The 21,847-nt window shown below is 47.7% G+C and overlaps 1 protein-coding gene across 1 annotated transcript in view; it reads left to right on the forward strand.

Annotated features, from left to right (window-relative positions):
- Nucleotides 1–21,847, forward strand: part of LOC138521779 (E3 ubiquitin-protein ligase TRIM39-like) — an 85,160-nt gene that overhangs the window by 38,039 nt on the left and 25,274 nt on the right. The window contains exon 3 of the mRNA XM_069634853.1: nucleotides 20,282–20,512. Within this exon, the coding sequence (XP_069490954.1) occupies nucleotides 20,282–20,512 (231 nt within the window). The remainder of the gene's footprint in view (nucleotides 1–20,281; nucleotides 20,513–21,847) is intronic.

Raw genomic sequence — 21,847 nt, forward strand, 5'->3', positions numbered from 1 at the left:
CCAGCATTCCCCGGCTTTCAAGCAAGTTATCCCCAAGCCAGGTCTGTTCCCCTTTCAGGAATTTTATGTCCAAAGAAAGTAATGAGGCCGGTATTCACAATACGTGCCAGCATTGTCCCTGCAAAGCACATTTTCCTGCTGCTGGAGCCCAAAAAAAAAGGGGGCCATCTCAACAACATATGCTTGCGCTGCACACTTTTCATGCTGCTAGTGCCCAAATAAAATCTTGCAGTGTGTCATCAAACATGCCCATGCTGACCTCAGCCCTGCATCATGTCACTCGCAGTGCCCACAAACTGACACTTTGCTGCATACATGCACACGCATACACCTATGTACACAAACATATTCGCAAAAAAACACATGCACCATTGTTTTAAGCATACAATTTTACTTTGTTTTGAGTCTAAACGCCAGAAATTGTAGTTATTTCACAGATGACATTGGAAAACTAGCTATCTCCTTAAACTGTATATATTTAATCTTTAAAAGGAGCTCTATTGCATTACTCACTTGAATTATCTTGGTAGCAGACAGATCTGGTCGGTGACTGGAGGGGGTGGGGGGGTATCTTTCATTTGGAAGTGCCACATCACTTTGCCAATTGTCTAAACACTCATGTCTTGAAAAGGCCCTGCTTACTACAGAAACAATTAGAAACTCTTTTTTAATTGACAAAGCCTTGGTAGGATCATTTTTGTCCTGCGTATGGCAGGCTCGAAATGGGATGGGACAGTGCACCCATTAAGTTGAACTGTTGATCATTAGCAGGGCGCCCCCTATAAATAAAAAAACACATGTGGAAACTGTGCCGCCATGCACGGTGGAGAATGTGAAGGCGGAACCCTTCCAGACAAGGCAGCAGTTGGCACAAATGTCCCCGTCAGCTCTAAGATGTCCAAGTTTTCGGCTCCAAGGGCCCTTTGGAGGGGGGGGCAGCTTGCCCTGCCCCCTGCACCTCTGTTTGATATGCCATTTTATGTTGTTTCTCTTCTCATCTTTGCAGCTCTGTGCAACTATACATGTGGACATGAATAACTCATGCATGTTTTGTTGTTAACGTTTTTTTCGTGCCCATTCTCTATAAACTCAAAATGCACCTCTAACTTTGAACAAAACTTCTTTTTCGTTGACAAACCTCAAAGTGGTGTTCATCTGAAAAGTTTAGAGTGTGTAAAGAAATGTTGTTCCTCTAAGGTCTAGGCGCTGAGGTAAGGTTTCTGGACGGCTCCCTGCAATCGGAGGCACCGCGCTCCAGTTCTGGACTGTCACCATCTCAACGCAGGCTGTAATTTGACAAAGAGTACTTAAATAAAGGTCACATATCCAGTAAATACGGTTCAACTCTCAAAGGAGAGTGTACGTTTGGGATTGCGCAATATTGCATTAAGCATACACTTAGTATAAACACTTCATTCACCTAGATGAGCAGAAGTCTTTCTACCATGTCTGTGCTTAAAGAAACACATTGCATATTCTTACGTCGGGCAAATGCTGGCATGTTAGGGCCAAGCCGTCACAGGTATGTTCTTACTGGGGCATTTGCTGCATGTTTGGGGAAAAGCCATAATAGGTGTGTCCTTAGAGAGCAAATGCTGACATGTTGGGGCAAAGCCTTCGTAGGGGTATCCTTACAGCAGCAAATGCTGGCATATTGGGACAAAGCCTTCGTAGGTGTATCCTTACAGCAGCAAATGCTGGCATATTGGGACAGAGCCTTCGTAGGTGTATCCTTACAGCAGCAAATGCTGGCATATTGGGACAAAGCCTTCGTAGGTGTATCCTTACAGCAGCAAATGCTGGCATATTGGGACAAAGCCTTCGTAGGTGTATCCTTACAGCAGCAAATGCTGGCATATTGGGACAGAGCCTTCGTAGGTGTATCCTTACAGCAGCAAATGCTGGCATATTGGGACAAAGCCTTCGTAGGTGTATCCTTACAGCAGCAAATGCTGGCATATTGGGACAAAGCCATTGCAGATGTATCCTTACAGGGGAAAATGCCATTACAGGTGTATTCTTCCAGTCATAAATAGTGGCAATATTTGGACAAAGCCATCATGAGTGTGTTCTTACAGAGGCAATGCTGGCATTCTTTGTTTTCTTTCTTTACTGTACATGTACAAAATGTCTCAACTAAGAGCCGAACATCTTTTTTTTCTGCACGCACGCTTCATGTTTATTCCTGTGCATAGTTACCTTTTTCATTTTGCCCTAATTTATTCATGGTGACATACCCTCCAACTAAAGATATTGCACTCTAACAAAGGGCACGGCCTACTGGCCATTGGTCTGGTACTTTATTTATTTAAATTTTTAGATTGCGCTACATGCCCATAAGCCTCAGAAAGCACACAGAACAAGACAAGACTAACAAACAGGAAATTGAGCTGGAGAATGGCAGGCTAGGAGAGCAGGAAGGCAGATATGCGAAGTGCCTAGGCTGCTGAATTGAAGAGGCAAGTTTTTATAGCCTTTTTAAAATCAGCCAGCGAAGGAGTTGCTCTTAAGGAGAGGGGAAGCTTATTCCATTGTTGGGCTGCAAGAATTTCATAGCTTGTACTGCCACATTTGGAGAGTTTAAATTGGGGTTGACTGAGAGTGTAATTGTCCCCCATCCGTAGTATTCGTGCGGGTTGCTTAACTTTCAGGCGTTTTATCAAATACACAGGAGCCACTGCATTCCAGCAATTGTGAGTAAGGGTCAATGTCTTGTGAATTATCCTTTGCTTAATAGGTAGCCACTGTAAGGATATTCTGTGTAAGGTTACATGCTCACGTTTAGACAATCCATGGATCGCTCTAACTGCGTCATTCTGTGATGTCTGCAAACAGTGGAAGCTGTGTTGAGATTTGCCGATCAACAGGCTGTTGCAATAGAATAATCGGGAGTTCACCATGGCAGTGGCCAGAAGGGCTCTATTCTTGAGCGATAGGAAAGGTCTGATCTGATGAAGAAGTGTATTCACGTATCCACAGGCTGAACGTATATGGGATACTTGTTTTTTCATTGAGAGGTTACAGTCAAGGTATATTACCAGTGTTTTGACACACTTGAATACCGGTATCTGGTTTCCCAGAATTTTAAGGTTGACGAAAAAAGAGGGTCTAATGTCTTTAATCGTGGCCCTGTGGAAACAATGAGTAGTTCTGTTTATTCACTGTTTAGAGCTGGTGAGTTGGCTGCCATCCATACTTGTATAGCTGTGTATACTCTGCCCAGTACTTTAGTGTCTTCTGCGTGATTGCCTGATAACTCCGCGACTAGCTGCGTATCATCAGCGTAGTTTGCAAGAAGATCAAGGAAGGGCCTGATATAGATGCTCAAAAGGGCAGGGGACAAACAGGAGCCCTGTGGAATGCCACATGTGGTGGTAATAGATGGTGACGGGGCATCCTCTACGGCAACTCTCGAAATTCTTGGACCTAAGAATGACATAATCCACTGAGTGGTTTTCTCCGAGCAATTGACGATTTTTTCTAGTCTCTTTTGTAGTAGCCCATGATCTATAAGATCACACTCTGTTGGTACAACATCAATAGAGCAGGATGGCCTTTTTCCACTATCCCAATGATGGTAGATTTGAGGTTCAATAGCACAGTCTCAGTGCCATGTTGGGTTCTGAAACCTGATTGGTGGGACCCTAAGATATTTTTGTCCTCAATACATTTTTGCAACTGCAAGTAGGCCACTTTGACCAAAATATTTTGGAGTGTTTTAAAATTGCCAGTAGGCACAGCTAGGGGTCTGGTAGTGTTCTAAAATAGGCCGTGCCCACTTGGGCCATAAGCAGTGGTGCAGAAAAAAATCTATGGAATAACAAAACCCTTGAAATTCAAGGAAAACTTTAGTTGCAGAGACATTAAGGTGAGAACTTAATGCAACAAAAACCCTGAAATTCAGATAAAGCCACCTTAACCTCGTGCCCTATGACTGCAATGATGATATCACTGGTGACATCATTACAATGATGATATCACCGGTGATGTCATCTGTGTGTCATCTGTGATGTCATCATCGTGGTCATAGGCTGCACAATGGAGGCAAAGTTAAGGTGATTTTAGCTGAATTTTGGGGGTTCTCTGCCTTTCCTCTACTTCCCCCAGACGCTCATGGTATCCCAAGCTCTGGTTCTCTCTAGGTTGGACTATTGTAACAGCCTCTTTCTAAATCTGCCTGCCTCTACTCTCCACCCTCTGGAACTAATCCAGAACAGGACTGCAAGACTTGTCCTTGGCCTCAAGCCCTGGGATCGTATCTCTCCAGCTCTGAAATCTCTCCATTGGCTCCCAGTGGATGCAAAGATTACATTCAAAACCCTCTGCATTGTCCACAAGGCTTTCTGGTGCCTGGGTCCAAAATACCTTCAACCATCCCTACGCAAATACCTCCCTTCTCAAGCTCTTCACTCCTTTACGTTTAACTCCCTCAGGGTCAGTCGTTTTTCAAAGAAACAAGCTGGGGGTAAATCTCTGTCTTCGGCTGGGGCCTCCCTCTGGAACAGCCTCCCTGCCACTCTAAAACTTGAGGAGAACCATCTCCGGTTCCGGAAGCACCTCAAGACCTTCCTCTTTTCTTCTGCCTTCGCTCCCTCTCTCCCCTGCTGATCTCTTCTCTCTAGGCACCATGCACCTGGCCACCCTCTATTCTCCGGCCACAGGTACCTGCTCACCCTGCCACCCTCCCGCACTGCCTCCGGGCCACCCCTTGCACTGGGGTCTGTATCTGTACCCATACAGCCCCCCTTTCTTCTTCCTGCACTTATCAGACCTACCATATCTGCTGCCTTAAATCTAGAACTTGCAAATTGCTGGCTGCATTGCCAATGTTCGTTGCCTACATTATTTATTTATTTATTTATTTATTTATTATTATTTATCTGTTTCTCCTCTGCTTCGCACATTCCATTTCTCCCCCCTTCCATGTACCTTTCCCCTCACCCTCTCCCATGCACTTGCATATTCTCAATGTCATTGGGCCTAGTAAGATCGCTGTTTTGTTCTCCCCTGTTCCCCTCCCTTGCCTTGCCACGCTCTGAAACACTTGTGTACGAGCGCGATAGAAATAAAATATCAATCAAAAAATCAATCAACGTCCTTGCAACTAAAGTTTTTTCCTTGAAAACACATATATATGTTATGTTATATTGATTTATTCCGTGCACCGCTACCACCCAAGTGCAGTCTCCAGGTGCTCGCGTGGCTCTGCAAGAGAGGTGGGTGGGGAGGTTAATAGGGATCGGGTGAGAGGATAGGTTCAGAACCAGGAGGAACTGACATCTGTGAGTGTTGTTTTGCATGTGGTAGTCTGTGCCCAAGAACTTGTGCATTGTAACCATATGGGTAAGATTCAGTGCCTCGGGTGTGTGGTAGTGTTTGTGTCAGTGTTAGTGTGTTGTATGGTGGGTTTGTTTGTGTGCACAAGTTAGATAGTATCCTTAAGGGATCCAGGGTCACGGATGGGCATAGTTGTAGGATAATCCGGTACCTAGTTGTGTAGTTGCAATGTTAATGGGTTTATGGGCTATGTTGGTGGTTCACTCTAAGGACCTCATCACGAGTTGAGCGGTATGCAGGCGCTATTTCCGTCGAGCGGAAATATCACTACTGCTGGGAGCTGTGGGACAAATAGCGCAGCATCACAAGTATGTGGACACGCGCACACGGTCCAGGCGGTAACACTAATTTGCGCCCAGCAGAAACAGTGCCGGAAAGCAGGCTGCCACCGAAAAACCCAGCGCTAATACCGCTACCGCCGTCAGTGCCATTAGCACACTTACTGTGCGCTACAGCGCCAACAGAAAATGCGTCATCGCCTGAATGGGAAGCACTGCGACGGCCATTTTGAAAATCACAATCCATCCACAATCATAGCCCCTGGCAGCCATCCACGCCCCCAGAGTATCCAAAATGTCTCGGGAGAGGGCAAGTCCGCACAAGATCGCTTGCACAAACCCAAGGTCACGGAGGGGGAGCTCATTGTCTTGGGGATGAGGTCATGGCCCACCATGTGGAGCTTCATGGTGCCAGACAGAGGAAGACATCCTCCCAGCGCTCCACCCAGATCTGGCAGGCGGTGAGCCAGAAGGTGTCAACAGTCTGCCGCGTCCCAGGCAATGGGGAAGACTGCTGCAAAAGTTGCAATGACCTGCGTGTGCGGGTCCGTGGAATCCTGGCCCAACACAGACAGGACAGCCTGGCCACCAGGGGAGGCTCACCTCTGCAACTTGCCCTGACTCACTGGGAGGAGAAATGTAGTACCGTCATCGACAGGGAGGGGATCGAGGGAGTCGGAGGAGCTGAGGTGGGTTCTAGCAGCCGGGAGGCAGAAGGTGAGTCAACCTCCCCCACCATTTGCATGTAACTACAACAGCCCAGCACAGAATCCCCCAGTGGAACTACACATGAGCCGGGCACTGCGATTGGGGGCAGTGCATGGGAGCCACTACAGGTACCTACTGCCGCACCCATGTGCCAGTGTACGAAGGCCACCCCTGTGAGCCAGAGGAGTGGGGTGGGCAGCTAAGGAACACATCCAAGCACCATGCACCACACAGCCATGGCGGGGGCACAGCAGTTCCCCATAGGGACCTGGCAGTGACAAGTACCAGACTCCCCCCTCAATCATCATGCGCAACAGTCAAGTTGGTAATGGGGATCAGATGCATGCAATTAAAGCAACGGCTAGGCCACCAACATACCCCAGCCATGCAACCACGGCCAATTGCAATCCACCAAGTGCCCCCCCTTCTAGCACTTGTCCCCATCATTGCCAATCCACTACCAAACACAAGCAGGCCAGGCCCGTGCATCAGTGCAACAGCCCTGTGCCATACCCCTCGCCATGTAATTACTGTCATGTATGCAAAAACAGGTGAGGGAATGTGTCCTAACACCATCCACTATGTCCCCTACTGGCACACAAGCTTCACCAGAGGCGGCAGGGTATGAGGACGTAGAGGGGCAATTATCACACATGCTCTCCCGCGCCACCACCAGCACCACCACCCTGCAAAGGGGGTGCTAAAGGACACTTAGTCGCAAGGCACACCCCACCACACCCCGCCACAGCAGGGCCACACCTACACCACAAGCCCAGCCTGCCAGGAGCACACCTGTTGCCAGTGAGGACACTACTGTGGCAGTCCAGGCTGCCAGTGAGGTAACCACTGTGGCAGTCCAGGCTGCCAAGGAGGACACAGCCCTGAAAACTATCACCCAGGAGGAACAAGGGGCGAGCAACAGCAGCAGTGATGGCCACCATGCGGCAGTGCCCCATCACCAACCCGCAGTCGCCACCCTCCACTACCCAACACACCAGAGCGCCCAGTCCAGAGAATGGAGCGCAGCCCAAGCCCACAGAGCGGAAGCATGCCGGAGGAGCGCACATACCCCGGAAGCAGACACTGACACCAGCTCCTATGGCTCCCCAGTTGTCAGCCCCACCAGGCGACATCCCCCCTCTCCATCCCAGCCGATGGCCGCCCGATGCACTGTCATGGAGCGGATAAATGCAATGGAGGAACGGCAGTGCCAAATGGAGAACTTTGCCACTGCACACAGCCAACACATGCAGGCTATTAGTGATGCCATCCAAGCAGCCACGAGGAGGATGGCCCATGACAATGCGCGGACCACGAGAGTTGTGGAAGCCTGCACAGCCTCATTGACAGGGTTTGGACAGCGGGTGTGTGAGATGTGCAAGGGGGTCTCTGCCCTAGCCGAGCAGATGAGGGAGAGCAATGCCATCCAATGCTAGCAGATGCAGGTGGTAACTTCTGTTCCATCCACCGCCACCACCCCCACAGAGGAACCTCAACACGGCACCCCTAGGCGGAGGTCCCTGAGCAGCTGCTCTCACTCTCCCCGGTTGCTGGGGGTCAGTAGAAGAGGGCACGTCCATCATGAAATTCATTATCTCTTGTTGGCCTGAGTGGCGATGTTATAGACACGGTGGTGGATTGTGTGCTGAGGTGTTGGTGGGGGCAGGGGGGATTGTGTGCTGGGGTGTTGGTGGAGGGTGGGTGGAGGGGGATTGTGTGCTGGGGTGTTGGTGGGTGGGGGGAGAGGGGATTGTATTCTGGGGTGTTGGTGGTGGGTGGGGGAGAGGGAAATGTGTGCTGGGGTGTTGGTGGTGGGTGGGTGGAGGGGGGATTGTGTGCTGGGGTGTTGGTGGGTGGGGGGAGAGGGGAATGTGTTCTGGGGTGTTGGTGGTGGGTGGGGATTAGGGGATTGTTGGTTGGAATCAGTTACATAAAGTTTTGGTGAACAAATAACATGCAAGGACATTCATGATTGGGTTCTTGTGCTCCTTGTTCACACTGTGCTGGTTGTGTACTGGGTCAGGTCACCGTACTAGAAGTAACTGTCTATTAGTGCCTGTCGGCCCAATCTCCCTACCCTCACTTCATCCCTGTGGGTGTCTGCCCTGGCTCCTGCAACATGGTCATCATCTCCTTCTTCCTCTGGGTGTGGCCTGCCAGCGTCAGGGGAGGGGATGTGGGGGGAGATAGGGAGACAATCCTCCTTAGGCAAATGTTATGGAGCATAGCACACACCAAGACTGTTTTCCCTGCTTTGTCAGGGGCATACATCAGAGCTCCTCCAATGTGGTCTAGGTACTGGAATTGTGCCTTCAAGAGTCCAAAGGTGCGCTCTATGCATACGCGTTTCCGGCTGTGGGCGTGGTTGCAGGTGGTCTCATGTGGTGTATGTGTGTCACGCACAGGGGTCATCAGCCACCTCTGCTGTGGATATCCAGAGTCACCTGCATGGGGTGGAATACAGACATCAATCATTTTTCTCATGCATGGGTCTGCTGTCTCAATGTATATGTCCATTGTTAGCCATGAGCATTCTTGTGAGCATCCGCCCCATGCAATGTGTGTGTGTGATGGGTGTGAATCCTTTGTATCCTATGACATACATTCTTTGTCCTGTACATGCACCCTTTGTCATTGTGGCAGGTGTTCTGTAGCGTGTACTGGTTGACCGCACATGAGCATTCGGCTGCGGTATGGGTGGACAAGCTGTTGGAAGTTGCTGTGTGGATCTGTGCTGTGCCACATTAAAGATGCATTGTGGTCTGATGTGTCATTGTGATGGCAGCGGTGTGCGTCCATCACCATGTGTGTGTCCAGGTGTGTCAAACAGTGCATGCACCCTTGGATGCCCCCCGTCGATGGTGCAGGTGCTGCACGGGTGCTGCCAGTGCCTCCTCTTGACATGCAATGCTTCTTGTGGCTATCCCTCTCTTTTTTGTCTTGTGCTTCAACTTGCATATGTGGAAGGGTTTGTACATACCCACTATCCTGATCCGTTGTCCTTGGTGCCTCTCCATGTATCCCAGCAATGTGCTCTTGCGCAGGACCATGGAGTCATGGGTGGATACTGGGTAGTGGGCACAGCAGTGGAGTATGATAAGGTCAAGGTCACAGGTCACCTGCACATTCAGGGAGTGGTAGTGCTTCCGCTTCCTATATACGACGACCACATGGGCCTAGGGCGCCACCAATGCAACATGGGTGCAGTCGTTGGCTGCAATCACATTGGGCAGTTGTGCAGTGGCATAATAGTGTGCCTTCACGTGAATGACCTGGGCCTGGCTGGTGGGCAGTGCAATGTGTTGTTGACATGGCGCAAGGGGGCATCCAGCACCTGGCCCAGGAATGCATTAAATGTTCACTGTGCCATGCATCATGGCCACGGAGTGCTGGAACATGCCCGTCCCCAGGAATTGAAAGACTGCCACCAGCTTCACCAGTGGGGGCACGGTTGTACAGATGTTAAACCTGCTACCAATGGCTTCATGTAGTGTGGCCAGCAGCTCAGTGATGGTCTCCCTGTCCGGGCAGTACTCAGTTACCAACTGGGTGTCACTGAGGGCCCAGGGTGATGGTCTGCCCCTGGGGATGGGTGCTTGGCTTGCTGGGGCTGCTCTCCTCCTCCTTGCACTCCTCCTCAACACCCCCAAGTCCCCTGTACTCCCTGTGCCTTGGCCGGGTTGTCCTGCATCTCAATGAGCAGCTGCCTGTCCCAGCTTGCAGCAATTAATGGCAGCATGGTGTTGGAAACAGTGTTTGGGGCATAGGTCGGTTTTATATAGGCCTGTGGTGTACATTGTGTTCACCTGTGGCTTGGTTCCTGGCACCTGGGTTCACTTACCTCCAGCTCGAGGCTAGGGATAATTCTCAGCTGTATTAGCGCCGGTTTTCGGCACTGATACTGCCATGCATGCACTTGTGATACGGCTATAATTGCGCCTTGTGTTGTTGGTGCTATTAGCGCCGACTGTAATAGCGCCGGTACACTTTGGGTCCGGCGGTATTTGCGCAGACTCGTGATCCAGCTGAGTGGTATTGGTGGCGCTAATACCATTACCGCCAGATTTAAGGGCTAACGCTCAACTCGTGATGAGGCCCTAAGTGTGCTGCAGCATCTAGAGATGCTTGGTGTGAGCATTGCATTGATTCTCTGTTTATGTGTAGTGTGGCTAGTCCAAGGTCTGGTGTAGATTCTGTTTGCGTAGTTGATTCTTGAGAGTATCAAGGATATGATTGTGAGGGTTCTGTGGGGAAAGGAGAGGTAGGGGAGTAATCCTATGAGCGGTCGTAGGAGGAAGAAGCATTTTCTGGCGATTGCGTTGACTTGTGGTTCCAGTGATAGTCCGTTGTCCATGAGTATTCATAGGTTATTTACTACGTCAGTAGTTTCTGGTTGAGTTCACATGCTGATCGGCCCATCAGTTGTGGGTTCCCTCTGTCGAATCCTGCGGGTGAGAGCATTATTTGCCACGTTCAGTTTAAGGTTGTTGTCATCCAATTGTAGATGTCTTTGAGGCAGTTGTTGAGGCTGTTATTTTATTCCTGGGTTCTGTTTGTTTTTACAATCAGTTCTATGTCGTCTGTGTAGTTATAGGTGGTAAGTCCGTGGATTCGAATGATTTTCATCAGTGGGCACATGTAGATGTTGAAAAGCAGACGGAGAGGATGGATCCCTGTGGGATCTCTTTGGCTCCTGTTGGTGACATCGCCATTTTGATTTCATCTATGCATGCAAACAGTAAGTACATTCATGGGCCCCTACAGGCCCAGTAATTACCTCTAAAGATCAAGAAAATAATGCAATTTATTCCTCACACACATAGAAAACATCTAGTAGACTTAGTAAACAGACCAGGGGCGCAGAAAACGCGGGTAATCCGAGGCCCAGGCCTTTCTTCCCCTCCCCCAGGAAAAGCCATCTGCACTAGCCATCTGCGCTAAAAATCCCTATCCCTTCAATGGGTTGTCTAAAATCCCCCTCCCCCCAGGAATATCAAAAGTGAGCTTTCTGAAACAGTCCTAGGCCAAGCACAGTGAATGGAAGTCTGTTTACTATCTCTATATTCACAGAATGTGCTGAGTCTAGCGATGCTGTTTTTTCGTATGTATACGTTTTGGCCGTGGCACAATTGGTTGTGCCAAATTGCCTGTGGTCAAATTGGCCACGAAGCCAATTTTGCTGTGGCCAAAACCACCCTGTTATAAACCCCCCGACCCAAACCAACACAGCCACCCACCACCCACTACTTACCTTGTCACCGCCTGGGCCTTTTGTAACCCTGTGGCATTGGATCCATCCGTCCTACGGGGGTCGGATCCGACACTGCAGAGTCCTTTTTTTTTTTGTACCCCGCCCCCATACCTCTGGAAGCAGGGGACACCCCTGCTACCCCTAAAGGCAATCACTACCAAACATGGAGAGCGGGAGACACCCCCGCAACCCCTGCTCCCCATGTTTGGTAGTGATTACCCAAATAGATCATTTCGAAATGACCAAATAGTACTGGCCGAATTTGGCCAACTGGACTATTCGGCCAAATCGAAACGATCAATTTGGTTAATACCATTTTTTCTGCTACTGCACAGTTTCGTCTGGGTGTCAACTATCTGGCCAGCCTGGATGATGACATCACAGATTCTCAGCGGCATGTCGGAAGGATGGAGTGCCAGAACTTCAGAGGAATTCTGGAGTGCTTTACCTGTTTGCAGTTTAAGAGCATGGCGGTAAATGTAAAGACAGGGATGGGAGGAGAATGGGAAGGAAGTCATCAGGCAGGGCATGGGAGACAGAGCACAAGGCAAAACAACATCAGGGGGTGGTCGCACGAGTGCACAAGTGGGGGAGAGTGCGAGGGTAAGAGAGAGCACTGCGAGGGTAGCATTGAAGTGAGGATTAGTAATGGGGAGAGAGTGCAAACGAGTTAAAAGATAGAGTGAAAAAAGAGGGCACGAGAGAGAACGAGCATGTGTTGATGGGTGAAGGTCATGGGGTCCTGGGGAAACACCACCTGATTCCTGGGCATCGGGCAGTGTCTTAACACCCTCACCCACTGCTGCACAGTGCCCCGCCTTCCTTCTGACATGCCGCTGTGAGTTGTATGGAGGTTGTAGAAGACTTGTGGGAGGCATAACTACAGCCCACTTTCCTGCTCTGTAGGAAACTGGCAAAGGAATGATTAACTGATAAGATACAGATGGTGACCTAGCAGTTCAGGCTGGGCGGCCCCTTTGGGGGTGGGACCAAGCCTGATTTGCATATGGTCTTTCCCCTTCTGTAATGGCTTGGCAGGTGAAGAACGATTATCTGGAGGGCTGCCCAGAGCTGTGCCCGTGGTTATGATTAATTCAAAACCTTCCGGCCATCACCTTTTTGTTTTGCTAAAGTCACCCCAAGTGGGACGGGTCTGCCCAGACATGGGTCCCGAGTCTGCCGGGCCTAGAGACCCACGCTACTCCTCAGTGATGATGCCAAACAAGGCTGAAACATGTCTGGGGATGCTTGTGGTCTCGTGCAGAAGGGATGTGGCCAACAGTTCAGGCTGGACTGCCCCTTTAGGGATGGGACCAAGCCTGATTTGCATATGGCCTTTCCCCTTCTGTAACGGCTTGGCAGGCGAAGAACGATTGTTTGGTGGGTTGCCCAGAGCAGAGGTTAAGATTAATTCTAAACCTTCCAGCCATCACCTCTTTTGTTTTGTTAACAGCAGTGTTGCAACATTGGACGTGCCAATGGAGGACGTCTGCCATCCCAGCAACATATCATTACCAGATATAATACAGATGACTCGCCCCCTCAAGCCATGCAGAAGCACTCTTTCCATGTCCGGCGTATGATTGATCTCTGTCAAATGTTTTGAGCTTGCGCTCCACCGGCTGGATACATTAGGTTACCAGCAGAGCCCAGCAACGCCCAACAACCGACGACAAAGGTTTGGAGGAGCACAGGAGCACCATGGCCCACCCTGTGCTCCGATCCCTTTTTGATGATCAGTACAGTACGGCTAGGTGCACCAACATCATCTGTGGCGCTGAGGTCTGCCACCTTTGCAGCGTGCTGCTTGCCGGATAGAGGCTCGAGGCTCATGAATGGGTGCTGCTGCGGCCTTCCCGGTGGACCTCGCAGATCAAGGATAGTGAATCCCTATTTTTGCAAAATAAGAGTCCTGAGCTAATTTCAGTGCATACAATGCGATAACTTTGAGTGGATACCAGACTGTCCTGGCTGTATGCAAGGAGAATTAGCTCCTGAAAGACCAGGAGGATGGAAATTCAGAGACTGAGCATTTGAGAGCAGGGTCTAGGGATGTCCGCTATACACAGCGAAGTACGTTACAGGCTGTCGTTCTTCCGCCACATGCCTAAGTAAGGTCATAGCATGGACAGTGTTGAATCTGAAGATGACAGCGTAGTTTCATCACTCTCAGTATGGTCACCGGTTGGCAAGAGGTCCAGACCCTCTGAAACTGAGCCCCGTTGGGTTCATACCAGACTCTATGGGTTCCCGGAATCTGATTTTGATGGCTGAGGGGGAAAATCATTCCAAGGACCCCGATGGGAATTAAGGGTAGAAGCATTGGACAAGCAATTTGGAGCAACTCGCAAAACAGATAACGCAACAAAGAAATCCATGCTGCTTTTCTTTGCACTAGATGTGGTACATACAAGACCAGCAGATGATGCTCCTACACAGCACGAAGAAGGGTTCTAAGGAACCACTTGAGTCCATTGGCCAATGCTGATTATGAAGCTCGCCACAGTCCCAAAGAGTCCTTGTAGACCTTCCACACGCGTAGGACAACTGACCATGTTGTGCAGCCTGCAGGACGAAGAAGATGAAATAAGATTGTAGGTAATACAGCAATCCTTCTCTAAGCAGCCGTGCCATCAGATACTAAGAGAACACGGCATATTACTACGGAGAATACTCGAGTTAGGGAGGTCTCACAAGCTAGCTGCATCCAGCGCGACCCACATGCAGGAAGCAATGAAATTGCTACTCGTGGAAGAAGTGAACGCAGTGACAGCTCGCCCAATAAAGAGCGGCCAAATGAGGAAGAGGCCAATCGAGGAGCATACTGCCGAGAACAAGAACATCGCCTAATACACCCTCTGACTTCTGCGGGGCTCCTTGCCACAGTGACAGGTCAAACCGGTGGGAGATTTGCAAAGCCCAGTCACCTTCCAAGAGTATGCAAGACCCTAGCGCCAACAAGATCAATCCTCACACCAATCACCCCACGAAGGAGACACACAAGAGAGGCTGCACTCACTGAGATAGATTCCAAAGACATGGCCACATCTGAAGATAGAGATGCAGAACAGTTTATTTTTCTTCTTGGCAATCTGCCACTGTGCTGTCACTATTCAGTTGGACCTGGACCCAGTCCCCATTGGTATAGGGGCATCGGTCAACGTCATGCCCAAGTCCCGGTTTCAACGCCTCCTGACGCAGCCGAGACTCACGAAGCCTACGGTCAGAATATATATGTATAGTGGCTCTCCTCCTCCCCCTCTGCAAGTGGCGTACAGCACAAGTGTGACACATGACAAAGATACAACAAAGGCCACGTTTTATGTCAGTCAAGAAGCCACAATCTGCTGTACTCTTGCAGGAGTACAGCAGACTGTGTCTTTTTTTTTTTTTTTTTTATTATTTGTTTTAGCTGGTAAACCAACTTTTCAAATATTTACACTCATTATCATTTTTGTAGTTACATTTCCATACTTACAACGTTAAAAGAAAGTCAATCATTCTTTGTATCTCATTACAAATCATTACAAGGCAGCATAAAACAGTAAAATGTATAATGTTATGACTACCAGATTGCCTTTTACTTCACATAGATACAAGCAGTCTTCGTATCAGGAAATATTTGATTAAGAAATTGCACAATTGCAAGCTGTATTGTTAATCTTGGGTTAGAAAATAAGAGATTCCATAACTGTCTGTGACTAGTACCACTCTGGACCAACAATTTATTTCCAAAGCATTTTGCTCTTATGTTATATAGGGCGGGGCATTCAGTTATAAGATGTTGCAATGTTTCGCATTGTCCTTTGTCATTACAGTGCCGACAGAAATTCTGATCCTTTGATATTACTCTCCTTCCATATAAAATCTCATTAGTTTCATATTGATTTAGTCTGAATCTTAGATATTTCTGACGGCATGTAGGTGATGGATATTTTAGTAGATACTCTGATATTACCCCATGCCTTTTAACACCAAATGCTTCGGGGTTAAAATCCTTAAGTTTTGAGCAGATTGTCATGTTGAATATCCAGTCTGCTTGGTGAATTTTGTTTTTGGCACGATCAGGATTTGTCAATAGAAGCTCGATCGTTACTGAAGCATCAGAAATCGCATTTAGCGTATGATTTCTCCACTTCAACGACATACCAATTTTGGTGGTTAATAAATTTTGGGCCAATACATGTAGAAGGCTGCGTTTCCCCATACCATCCAACATTTTTCGGAGAAGAGCGCATTGCTTCCATAATACATGGGTATATAGGGAGATCAGACCCAATTCATGTCGCAATATGGCCAAAGGTGTTCCTGGCGAAAGTGTTAAAACTTTTTTCCAATATCTAGCTTCTATGCTATCCCAAAATTTACGATTTTGTGGGACCAGGGCCTCAACACCATATAGCAGAATTGGAATTGCTTTGGCCTTATAAAATTGCACAACATGTTTCACTGTGAATTTCCCATATCTTCTGAGAATGATTTTCGATTGTGAAATCAAGGAGTTTAACTTCACCCTAGTTTCAGTTGTCGTGGTACTTAGGGTTTTTTTATGTTCAATGTAAACTCCAAGATATTTATATTTGACGACTTTGGTTAATACACAGTTTTGAAGAGACCACTCAAGGTGATATTTTTTTGTGAAGTTGTTCTTGCACACTAATATTTGGGATTTAGCTGTGTTGATCACAAGGTTGTTTGATGTTGCATATGTGCCTAGTTGATTTAACATGTTTTGTAAGCCTATAGGTGTACAGGATAATAGTACCAGATCATCTGCGTATAGTAGATAGGGAACCCTTTGAGAGCCTATACGAGGCGCATCTGTTACACAGTTCATTAGAACAGGGCCTATATCCAGAATATAGAAGTTGAATAGGAAAGAGGCAAGAGCACAACCCTGCTTCACTCCTCTGTGGGTCTGGATGGCAGGTGATAGTCTTCCTCCCATGTTTAATTTAACTCGCATAGATGTAGAGGTGTGTAGTAATGCCACTAGATTTGTGAGAGAAATTGGACACCGATGTTGTCTAAGTTTGGTTATTAACATGTTTCTGTCAATGTAGTCGAAGGCAGATTTAAAATCAATGAACCCCAGATATAAGGGGAGTCCATCATCTGCTTGCTCCGATTGAATCATCGAAAGTGCTAAAATGTTCGGTATTGTGCCCATGCCTTTGACAAAGCCTGACTGAAATAAGTCTCTTAGACTGTTTTGATCTACCCACTCATTAAGCTCTTTTAGTATTATTCTACAAAATATTTTCGCCGGAGCGTCCAATAAAGAGATTGGGCGATAACTCGTTGGTAGCTGGCGGTCGCCTTTTTTATAGATCGGAACTGTAACGGCTTCCGTCCAAGTTTTGGGTAATTTCTGATACTTATTTATTGTGGCGAATATCTTGTAGAGAATTGAGCTCCAAACTTCAGGATGTTTTTTCATTAGGGCATTTGAAATCCCATCGGGGCCTGCTGCACGCGAGTTGCTAGAGGTCATAATTAGATGTTTAATTTCCTTCTGATCAATGTTCAACCAAAACCTCATCACTTCTTGTTCATTTGGGGTCGAGATCGTGTTTATAGGTAAGGCATATAGGGATTGGAAATAATAACTGTGTCTCAAAGATCGAGAAGTACGCTTGCATGTAGACCACACTATTTAGTACAATGTAGTGCAATCATTAGTGCTTTGTGATCGTATCTCATTCTACGTGAGACTAAAGAGGGAAGCTGAGCTGAATAAACTAGAGGCTGAGGGGATAATGTAAAGGGTCCGGCGACCCACGGCATGGGTTTCCCCTAGAGTGATTGCAAGCAAGACTAAACGTCTGGATGCAGTCCGAATCTGTGTCTGAATTTAGAATTGATGTATGCAAATTTAGCTCATGCATATTAATGAGGACTATGCTGAAAAGCTGACATGTTTCCGGCCCTCGAGGCCTGCAGTTGAACAACCCTGACCTAACAGCTACTACTGTTCCAAAAGCAATGTCTCTGGAGGACATGGCGTAGGCATTCTGAGGGTCATGGATCAGGAACAGATAGGCAATTAGAAACACGTCCTTGCTCTTCATGGGCATTGAACCGCTGAGGCTCAAGCCTTCCTACAAGGCCTGTGGAGGGTACGAGCTGAGCTGTTGATTGGTGAGGATGGCGTACTGCTAATAAGCTCGAGCCTTGTGATCCTTCCCCTTCTGATACCGAATGTGATAAGCTTAGCCCATGCAGGGCATCAAGGGTCAAGAGAAACGAAGGCCAGGTGGAGGGAACGGGTCTGCTTCCCTCTCCTGAAAAAGGAGGGAGACAAGGCACTTGCCGCCTGCACGTGGTGCCAAGCTTCAGGCGTGGCTCAGCCGTTGTCCCCAATTGCGTCTCCCACGAGGAACACAGTTCCCTGGCCTGCACTCAGCACTGACTTTGGGATATCCCAACTTCGAGTTTATCATGGCTAGCACCGCAAAGGTGGTTATCCTAACAGCTAGAGGCAGTGTTATGGCACATAGGATATCTGCATTCATTTAGCCTGGCAATGGACCTCATTTCAGAGCAAGGAATTCCAGGCATGTGTGGCATGCCGGACACACGCAGAACACTGTGCTGGCCACATGCCAATGACGATGCCGAGAGATTGATGAGGACACTGAACGAGGCCAATGGTTAACGCTGCACGGTATAAGTCAATTTAACATAACATATAGAGCAACAGCACACCCCCCCCCCCCACAGGTGTAGGACCAGCGGAGGCATTACTGAATCGAACAGTGAAATCAATGATCCCAGAGCACATACACTTCATTGGTCCACCAGCTCCAAATGAAAGACAACAGGAAAGAAAGTAAGAGGAGGCTTCTCCAAGGAAACCACACTGCCAAAGGCATCGAGACACAAACTCTACCTCCCATTTGGAACTTTGACATGGGCTGTGGTAGCAAGGAAAAACTCCCCAATTACAGGAGGACGAGGAGCTAGCCAAGTGGCAACGGCCAATGGTCTTGCAGGAATGCAATGGTCTGGGATATTTTGGGAAAGCCTCCTACCTAATATATAGGATAAGTAACTAATTAGCTTCAGCATGTGCTATGTTCTGCATGCTTTGCCCCTATATTGGGGGCCATTGTTTAAATCTTAAATGGCGTCTTGTTGAGCTTCAGGTTTAAATTAAGGTGGGTTAACAGTTCAGTATTCACACTTTTGCGTTGAAACGGTTTAGCAAATGCTGCGATTGCCTCTAGGGTCAAAGCGCGTTTGTCTCAAATGCACGTCTCTCTGCTCCAAAGGGTTCTCAACATAGAGTATGCTTGGAGTATGTGCCGGTGCTTCTTTGTGTTTGTGGAAAGACGCGACGTGCGCCGCCATTTTAATCCATGTACTTCTTGCCCTGGGAGGAGTTGAGCAACCAGCCTGACCTTTGAACATATTGGCAACAGGTTTTCTCAATAGACCTGGCTTTTTTAGCAGGGAAATGAACAGGCCTTTGAACATGATATGTTTCCTTATTAGTCAAATAAAAGGCGAGTTACAATTGTGAGCTACACCCTTAATTTGTATGATTTCATAACATATATTTTGTGTTTTGCCTTTGTCAATTGACCAAGCGTCAGTTGTGCTGCTTATGAAAGTATTTTCAGATTGCACACATTTGTGTGTTGTTTTTCTAGGGAAGCAAATTGCAGAAAAATAAAATGGTGTGGGCCTGCTTGCTTCCCAGAGTAGGGGTTAACAGTGGACTAGTCAAAGAATTCCACGGGGGGGGGTAGGGGGAATGGGGGAGGGAGGGGAAGGGGGCTTCACCACAGTAACAAGTTGGTGTTCAACAATAGCCCTGCATGTGAGGAAAGGCCAACAATTTCTGAATGGATGGATGATCTAAAACTTGTGTCAAGATTTGAAAAGATAATCCTCTACAGAGAAAAGAAAATGAATTTATTTGATCATATCTGGAGCAGATTTTTAGATATATGCTATACTTGAATGATTGTGTAATATTCCTTTTTCTGTTGGAGATTTTGAGTAACCTGATTGTGATGAACCTAGATGTACATTTTTAGCTTTTTGTGATGTCTATGGATGTATGTTGTGATGTTTATAAAATGAATAAACATGTAAAAAAAAGAAAAACAATAGCCCAGCATATTCGCAGCCACTTGGCAGGTAGGCGTTTTGCCTTTAAGAAACTGAAAGAAAGAAGAAGAGCACTGATGCAGAGGGTGGAACCCAAGTACATGATTACCCCAATGTTTTTAATGCCTCAGTCTTTGTTCCTTGGTAAAGAATTAAAACGATATTATGTTCAACTGTTCACTCATAGGCCACGTGGAGGCCATTTTTAGATCATAACACTTCACATTTATAAAAAGGGGATATGTTTGACTACAGCTCAGGAGGCTGCTCCCTTTTTTCAAAGTTAAGTGTATATTGCGCTATACGTTATGAAGTGTGCGTGTTGGGCAGCGCTTTCAAGATGTCCCATGTCATGCAGGACTTCCTCAATCATGCCTGTCTTTTTTGATGAGCATCCTGAGACATGTAGGCCCATTATTTATTAAAAGAAAAAAAGGGAAACTACAAGTACCAGAATGCCAATAATAAAACCAGGATGTGCACACCTAGTCGCGCGGCTTGGGACAACCTGAGGGCTCTGTAAAATTGATATCACAAATCACTGTTTATACTTTCAAAACATGCTGGTAATGTCCAATTCTTTCCCAAGGATGCATTCAAGAGCCAACGGCAAAGGATTGTGAGTGTGTTTGAAGAGCTGCAGCAGTTCCTGAGGGAGGAGGAGCGCCTCCAGCTGAGCAAACTGGAGAAAGAGCACAGCGACATGCTGAAGCGCGTCCGCGGGGCTGTGTCGCAGCAGGACGGGCAAGTGTCCTACCTGAAGAACCTGATCTCAGACCTGCAGGCCACACTCCAACAACCGGACCTCGAGCTCATACAGGTGAGCCCTGGGGGTGTCCACAGTAGCGCAGGCTATCAACAGAGATGTCCTTTCCATGACCAACTCAAGGATAGCGCTCTAGTTTCAAAATATAAAGTCTGAAATTGAAATCTCGAAAATCACATTTCCAAAATACACAATTGTTGTGTTGCTCTTTCATCACGTTCAGATGTGTAAGTTTCAGCACGTTTTACTTGCTGTAGTTTGTGTTTTAATTACTATTATGGTATCTATTGAGCGCGGGCCTAGTTTCGAGAAGCAACGGAGCGCTTTACGAAGGTAGCAACAGAACAGGTATATAGAGGGGGCCGGGGTTAGAATACAGAGGGGCACTTTTTCCTTTCCACTCCAATGGCCCCCAGGCCACTGATCCCGCCTGGCCTCGACATTACGCTCCCCGCCCCATACTCCTGCAGCTTTTTTAAAATGAGAACACTGAAACCCCGTGTTGCCCCTATTTCTATCTTCCTGACCCACCCATTGTTCCTCTTACTCTTTGCTGAAAATGCTTTTCTTTACATAGTAATTAAAGGGGCGCCTCTATTTGCCCCTGCAAGCCCCCTGACCTCTTGTAACGTCATTCTATGGCTATGTGTGCAGTAGTACAGGCCATTGAAGCCTCCTAAATGTCACTTGTGAATGACAGCAGCTGCAAAGAACACCTGGAGAGTGTTTCTTGAGTCTAAGCGCCATGCACAAATGCCATCTTGTGTGATAAAAGCCCCACCTTTTACAGTGTGGTTAGCACATCAGTGCTTGTGAGTGCCTAAAAGCACTCACAACCCTGGAAAGTCATGTATTCAACATGGCCGTAATTTTAAGGGGGGCAGAGGTGTTTGTCCCCCTCCAACTTTCATGGCAAACCATTTTGTCCCCATTCATTTGGTTTGGGCACATTTTTTTCAGATGTCATGCCCCCCTCCCCCCAATATTTTCAGAAATGTTACTCCACTGGTATTCACTGCGCATAGTATGGAGGGCAGGCAGGACTTGTGCCAATGCCCGCACAGACTTCGAAAAACAAGCGGGTACCCTGAACAATAAGAGCTTTAGACGAGTATGCCCGCCCTTTTTGCATAGACTTGCATAATAACTTGGCACTGAAGGGGTGAATAATAGCGGTTAGAAGCAGACTGCGTATTGAATTTATAGAGAGAGATAAGTGTGCAACGACCATTGTCCCAGGCAGGCCTTACAAAGCATGAACATTCCAGAATATTCGGACTCTTCGCTCGGAAGGAGAGCGCCAGAATAAGTGCACAAGCTGAGCAAGGCACCCAAAGACAGACAAACTTCGGCTAAGAAAGTCCAGGACTCGGGAAGATAGCTCAGGGG

The sequence above is a fragment of the Ambystoma mexicanum genome, chromosome 13 (genome assembly GCF_040938575.1).
Source record: "Ambystoma mexicanum isolate Mex_15411 chromosome 13, UKY_AmexF1_1, whole genome shotgun sequence".
Lineage (NCBI taxonomy): Eukaryota > Metazoa > Chordata > Amphibia > Caudata > Ambystomatidae > Ambystoma > Ambystoma mexicanum.